General features: G+C 39.8%; 1 protein-coding gene across 1 annotated transcript; it reads left to right on the forward strand.

Annotated features, from left to right (window-relative positions):
* The first annotated feature begins 5,310 nt into the window (after positions 1 to 5,310).
* On the forward strand, positions 5,311 to 6,129 carry LOC114683543 (small acidic protein-like). The gene is made up of 2 exons (XM_028857872.1): positions 5,311 to 5,625; positions 5,908 to 6,129. Exons 1-2 carry the CDS (start codon positions 5,311 to 5,313, stop codon positions 6,127 to 6,129), a joined length of 537 nt encoding a protein of 178 aa, XP_028713705.1.
* The last annotated feature ends 1,461 nt before the right edge of the window (positions 6,130 to 7,590 follow it).

The following is a 7,590-nucleotide window of genomic DNA, read 5'->3' on the forward strand; positions in this document are numbered from 1 at the left end:
CTGATACCCAAACCACACAAAGATGCAACAAAGAAAGAGAACTACAGACCAATCTCCCTCATGAACATTGATGCAAAAATACTCAACAAAATATTGGCAAACCGAATCCAAGAATACATCAAAACAATTATCCATCATGACCAAGTAGGATTCATCCCAGAGATGCAAGGATGGTTCAACATATGAAAATCAATCAATGTAATACACCATCTAAACAAACTGAAAGAAAAAAACCACATGATCATCTTTTTAGATGCTGAAAAAGCCTTTGACAAAATCCAACACCCCTTCATCATAAAGGTCTTAGAAAGATCAGGAATACAAGGAACATTTCTAAACATAATAAAAGAAACTTATAGTAAGCCAACAGCAAACATCAAATTAAATGGAGAGAAACTCAAAGTGATACCACTAAATTCAGGAACAAGACAAGGCTGTCCATTCTCCCCATATTTATTCAATATAGTACTTGAAGTTCGAGCTAGAGCAATAAGACAACAAAAGGAGATCAAAGGGATACAAATTGGCAAGGAAGAAGTCAAACTTTCACTATTTGCAGATGATATGATAGTATAGATAAATGACCCCAAAAACTCTAACAGGGAACTCCTACAGCTGATCAACTCCTTCAGTAAAGTGGCAGGATACAAGATCAACTCAAAAAAATCAGTAGCCCTCCTATACACAAATGATAAAAGGGCTGAGAAAGAAGTCAGAGAAACATCACCTTTACAATAACCACAAATAATATAAAATACCTTGGGATAACACTAACTAAACAAGTGAAGGACCTTTTTGATAAGAACTTTAAATCTCTAAAGAAAGAAATTGAAGAAGATATCAGAAAATGGAAGGATCTCCCATGTTCATGGATAGGTAGGATTAACATAGTAAAAATGGCAATCTTACTAAAAGCAATCTACAGATTCAATGCAATCCCCATCAAAATCCCAACACAATTCTTCACAGACTTGGAAAGAAAAATACTCAAATTCATATGGAAAAACAAAAGACCCAGGATAGCTAAAAGAATCCTATACGATAAAGCAACCTTTGGAGGCATCACCATCCCTGACCTCAAACTCTACTATAGAGCTATAGTAATAAAAACAGCTTGGTACTGGTATAAAAACCAACATATGGACCAATGGAATCAATTGAAGACCCTGACATTAATCCATGCACATATGAACACCTGGTTTTTGACAAAGGAGCCAAAACTATACAATGGAAAAAAGAAAGTATCTTCAACAAATGGTGCTGGCATAACTGGATGTCAATATGTAAAAGATTACAAATAGATCCATATCTGTCACCATGCACAAAACTCAAGTCCAAGTGGATCAAAGACCTGAACATAAATCCAGTTACACTAAACTTAATAGAAAAGAAAGTAGGAAGCACTCTTGAACGCATTGGCACCGGAGACCATTTCCTAAATAAAACACCAACAGCACAGACCCTGAGCACAACAATTAATAAATGGGACCTCTCAAAATTGAGAAGCTTTTGCAGGGCAAAAGACACAGTGAATAAGACAAAAAGACAGCCAACAAAATGGGAAAAGACCTTCACCAACCCCACATCTGACAGAGGATTGATCTCCACAGTATATAAAGAACTCAAGAAACTAGACATCAAAATACTGAACAGTCCAATTAAAAATGGGCTAGAGAGCTAAACAGAGAGTTCACAAAACAAGAAGCACAAATGGCTGAAAGACATTTAAAGAAATGCTCAACATCCTTAATCATCAGAGAAATGCAAATCAAAATGACTCTGAGATACCACCTTACACCTGTCAGAATGGCTACGATCAAAAACACCAATGACAGCCAATGTTGGAGAGGATGTGGAGCAAAGGGAACACTCCTCCACTGTTGGTGGGAATGTAAACTTGTACAACCACTGTGGAAATCAGTATGGCGGTTTCTCAGAAAATTGGGAATCTATCTACCTCAAGACCCAGCCATCCCACTCTTGGGCATATACCCAAGGAATGCTGATTCATACCATAAAGATACATGCTCAGCTATGTTCATAGCAACACTATTTGTAATAGCCAGAACCTGGAAACAACCTAGATGCCCATCAATGGAAGAATGGATAAAAAAAATGTGGTACATATACACAATGGAGTACTACTCAGCAGAGAAAAACAATGAAAGCATGAAATTTGCAGGCAAATGGATGGAACTAGAAAAAATCATCCTGAGTGAGGTAACCCAAACCCAGAAAGATAGTCATGGTATGTACTCACTCATAAGTGGATTCTAGATATAAAATAAAGAACAATCAGACCATAACCCATCGATCCATGGAGGCTATATATATAGCATGGAGGTCCCTAGGACGACTGTGGCTTATAATAAATTTCGGTTTTACTCAATTATTTTAAAAAATAGCCAAATGAATGGAAACACATGAACTATGAACCAAAGGCTGAGGGGCCCCCAGCTGGATCAGGCCCTCTGAATAGGTGAGACAATTGATTGGCTTGATCAGTTTGGGAGGCAACTAGGCAGTGGGACCAAGTCCTGAGCTCATTGCATGAGTTGGCTGTTTGAAACCTGGAGCTTATGCAGGGACACTAGGCTCAGTCTGGGAGGAAGGGACTGGACCTGCCTGGACTGGGTCTACCAGGTTGATCTCAGTCCTTGGGGGAGGATTTGCCCTGGAGGAGATGGGAATGGGGGGTGGGCTGGGGGTAAGAGGAGGGAGTGAGTGGGGGGAGAATAGGGGAGCCCGTGGCTGATATGTAGAACTGAATGGAATTGTAAAATAAATAAATAAATAAATAAATAAATAAATAAATAAATAAATAAATAAATAAATAAATAAGAAAACCATGCTCTGCAAAGACTGTGCGGTATGTCTGTGTCTGGAGATGCCTTGAGAAAAAGAAGTGGGGACAGGAAACCCTTCATTTCCTTTGTGTGCAGTAAGCAGACTTGGACATTGATAACAAAACTTTCTAGGAAGGGAAGAGTGAACTAGAAAGGATGGAAGAGGATAATGGGGGAGATTTGTCAGAAACCACCACCAAGGATTGTACTCCTAAGACCAGCTGGATTCCTGTGTGTATGATTGAAAGTAATTAATAAAATGCTTTGGATCCTATACCTTTCCTAAAGGAACATGGGACCATAGGCATTTGGGCCACCAAGAATTTAATCCATCTGCCTAAAATGTAAAAATTAGTAGATGTCTGGGCAGTTTTGAATGGGTCTTAACTTAAGGCTCATTGATTCTCTTTGATCTGCTAGCATTTTCCTGGTGTGACATATAGAATCTTCACACATGTGAAGGATGGAAGAGAAGCAATGTGAGTATATAATTTAAAAACTATTTTTCTTTCCTTCAAGGAGTTCATTTGCCATATAGTCCCTGAATTCTCTCCCTTTTTGAATAAAACATTTCAAGATGAGAATAGAAAGCAATTTCTAAGAGCTAGGCTAGAGAGAAGACTCTCATTCAAAGATGGGATGCTCAAATTACAGTTTCTTGCATAAAACCTGAGTCCAATCAAGCCAACCAGTAATTCCAGCATGGATGGCGGAGTTGATCATGGGACTCTGCCCCTAGCTGGGAGTTATTAGCAACTGAAGGCTGATGGGTAAGAGAAGCCATTTTTCCTCAGAGATGTGGTCACTGGTATGTTGCCTATACTCATGCATAAGCACTAATTTGGTTCAGCGGACTATTTAAAATAATAATAATTAAAGAAAGAAGAAGACAAAGGTGGAAAGAGTATACACTGGGGCTCTGGAAGAGTGTGAGAGAAAATTGGAGGTAAATAGCAAATTCATTGTTATATATGTATAATTGTTAAAGAATTTAAAATTATATATTTTTAAAAAGATGGATGCTCAGAGAGAGGTCTACTTAGTTAAACCAAAGTGAATAGGTAGGTCTATTACTTGAAATTGGTGGCCAAAGCCTAATATCCATGATTAGATTTCTACTATTACATTTCTATTACATTTCCCCAGTTGTAACTAATCTCTACTTTTGAATATTCATAGCAAGAGATATGGTCTTGATTATTTTTATCCCACTACGAATAATAAAGTGGATGACATGAGTCATGGTGGCATATGCCTGTTATTTCAGCACTCAGGAGGTAGAGACAGCCTCAGGAAACAATGCCAACTTCAGATTCATAGGAAATACAGAACCTGGGCTACATGAGGTCCTATCTGAGTCAACAAAAGAATTCAATAGGTCCTTGATTCCATTTGATATTTCACACAGAGTGAGAGATAAGGATCTAGTTTCATTCTTCTACATGTTGATATCCAGTTTTCCAAGCACCATTTGTTAAAGATGCTTTCTTTTTTTCCAGTGTGGATTTTTTTTTTACCTCTCTAGGTAGTTCTGACTGTTCTAGAACTCCATATATAAACCATGATGGCCTTGAACTTACAGAAATATGATATGCCTGTCTCTACCCATTTACCACCACTGCTGCCGCTGCCGCCGCCCCATCCTCCCCCCCCCCACCAGTGCTGATATTATAGGCATGTGCCTCCAGCTCAGCCTCAGTTGTATGGACTTATATCTGGGTTCTCTAATTTTTTAAGAGTTGGAAATTGCCTTTTTATTCATGAAATTACAGAAATTTGACTGAATATATTGGGCCTTTAAAAAGTCATTTAGTATATCCAGTGTATAGCCTTAGCAAAATACAAAATCAAAGAAAGAACAAAAGAACCCAAAATAACAAAACATCAAAACAAAACGAAGAACATCAAAACCTTAATTCAAGCAAACCCAAAATCAAACCAAAACTACACTAAGAAGCATTCTCATCATGCAGATTTTGTGCACTGTCCTATTTTTATTTTGTCTGCATTGGTGTTTGGCCTGCATGTATGTCTCTGTAAGGTTGCCAGATGCCCTGAAACCGGAGTTACAATTGTGAGCTTCCACGAGGGTGCTGGGAATTGAACTTGGGTCCTCTGGAAGAGCAGCTAGTGTGCTTAAGCCCTTAGCCATCTCTCTAGCCCTGGGATCTCTATTCTGTTTAGTGGATCTGTCTGGTGTGTGTGTGTGTGTGTGTGTGTGTGTGTGTGTGTGTGTGTGTGTGTGTGTGTGTGTGTGTACACGCATGTGCGTGCGCTCGCACCAGTACCTGGCTGTTCTTATTACAATAGCTCTGTAATAGAACTTGAAATAAGATATGGTGGGAGGGGCTTCTGCTTCTGGAGTGGTGCTGCTTGGACCGGTGGCCGAGTGAGGGCTGCTGGTGTCACATTTGAGAAGAACTGCAAGTGTGTTCAGCATATCCCGGTCAGGATCCCAGCCACAATGAGTGCAGCCCCAGAGTCTAGGGTGAAGCGTTCAGTATCCCGGGACGATCTTGGATCTGACAATTGGGAAGCAGCCGACTTAGGCAATGAAGAGAGAAAACAGAAGTTCTCGAGACTTATGGGTGCAGGAAAGAAAGAACACACTGGTCGTCTTGTTATAGAAGATCACAAAGCAACATTTCACTTCCGAACAGGGGAAGAAGACAAGAAAATTAATGAAGAGCTGGAGTACCAGTACCAGCAGAGCATGGACAGTAAACTATCAGGCCCATACCGGCGGCGGCACTGTGGATTTGGCTTCAGTGAGGTAGAAGATGATGATGGGACTTATGCAGGGACGCTTGGCTCAGTCTGGGAGGAGGGGACTGGACCTGCCTGGACTGGGTCTACCAGATCGATCTCAGTCCTCAGGGGAGGACTTGTCCTGGAGAAGGGGGGAATGGGGGGTGGACTCGGGGGAAGGGGAGGGGGGCAGGAAGGGGGAAAACAAGGGAATCTGTGTCTGTTATGTAGAACTGAATGGTATTGTAAAATAAAATTAAATTTAAAAAAATAAAATCTTAAAATAAATACATTAATGTAAAAAAAAAAAGATGATGATGATGGGGAAGGTGATGTGCCTGGAGACAGTGATGAGGACCACTCGCCTGATGCTCAGAGTCCAGATGACTCGGGCAGTGACTCTGAGTCTGAAAAGGAGGAGTCTGCAGAAGAACTCCATGCTGCTGAGCATCCTGATGACGCAGAAGACCCTAACAGCGGAAATGATGTGAAGAGCAATTATAAGATGATATTTGTCAAGTCCAGTGGCTCATAACTTTTAAACGCTTAGCCTTTGTATTAAAAGGAAACCTTATTGTTATAATGCACAGTGGAGGACTGCTTATAGAGCACAGACCTTTGTATTATAATTTTTTTAAAGGCCCTTTAAAATAACTACAAAGAGTGCTTGCTTTCAAATGCCGTGGGTTATACTTTTCCGGGCATGACTTTAAACATTTTTGTAAAGAGTCAGAGTTGTGTAAAATGAGAAATAAATACTGTACTCAGCCTCCTTTCTTTCATATTAGCATCGTCAGCCTTCTCACCACCTTCCCCCCCCTGCAGATGCATTATGGGGGACACTTACTTTGTTTGTGGTGGCTCTTTCATCTCTGTGTTTTAGGTTTGTTCCTATTTTTCTCTTATATGATTCATTTGATACTGTGACATGTTCATGAGGAACGTTCCCTTGATTACACTTTGTTAAAGTAGACCTGTCCCTGTCCATCATGGATATTCCTGCCGCCGGCCACGCTGCCACACTGCAGACCATTGTTGACAGTCCGTGCTTGTTAAGTTTCTGCTCTCAGACCAGAGCAGCACAGGAGCCAGCACAGGACACTGGCGGGTGGAGGTGCAGCCGTCACATCGTTCAGAAGGTTGCGAACCAAAATGTCTTTCTATAATTTGATTTCACTGTATGGTTAAGTTTTGATAAAATTTGGCCAGTTTTTACAGAAGAAATTATTTCTCTGCTCATTTAGTCCTATGTATTTAGAAATATGTAAAACTGGATTTTTTTTAAGGTACTATGTGACCAAAGTTCATTTTTTTCTTCTAAGGTCTAAATAAAGAGAAAGCAGTTTCCCATTAAAGAAGAAGAAGAAGAAGAAGAAGAAGAAGAAGAAGAAGAAGAAGAAGAAGAAGAAGAAGAAGAAGAAGAAGGAGAAGAAGAAGAAGAAGAAGAAGAAGAAGAAGAAGAAGAAGAAGAAGAAGAAGGAGAAGAAGAAGAAGAAGAGAGAAAGAAAGAGAGAGAGAGAAAGAAAGAAAGAAAGAAAGAAAGAAAGAAAGAAAGAAAGAAAGAAAGAAAGAAAGAAAGAGAGAAAGAGAGAAAGAGAGAAAGAGAGAAAGAGAGAAAGAAGGAAAGAAAGAAGATATGATGATACCTGCTGTGGTATTCTTTTTGCTCAGGACCATTTTGGCTATCCTTAGTCTTTTGTGTTTTCACATACATTTTTGGGTTGTTTCCTCTGTGTCTATGAAGAATGTCCCTGGAATTTTGAATGAGACTGAATTACAGTTGTAGACTGCTTTTGTTAAGCAAAGACTCTGATAGTATGGGAAATAAGACCAACAACTGATAAATAGGATCTCATAAAACTAAAAAGCTTTTCACAGCAAAGGAAACCCATGTGACCTACAGAAGTGAAATCATGACCCTGTGTGTGTGTGTGTGTGTGTGTGTGAGAGAGAGAGAGAGAGAGAGAGAGAGAGAGAGAGAGAGAGAGAGAGAGAG

The sequence above is a fragment of the Peromyscus leucopus genome, chromosome 6 (assembly GCF_004664715.2).
Source record: "Peromyscus leucopus breed LL Stock chromosome 6, UCI_PerLeu_2.1, whole genome shotgun sequence".
NCBI lineage: Eukaryota > Metazoa > Chordata > Mammalia > Rodentia > Cricetidae > Peromyscus > Peromyscus leucopus.

Coding starts and splice junctions, on each gene's coding strand:
- LOC114683543 (XM_028857872.1), top strand. CDS start 5,311: ATGAGTGCAGCCCCAGAGTCTAGGGTGAAGCGTTCAGTATCCCGGGAC. Junction 5,626..5,907: donor TTGGCTTCAGTGAGGTAGAA/GATGATGATGGG, acceptor AAAAAAAAAGAT/GATGATGATGGGGAAGGTGA.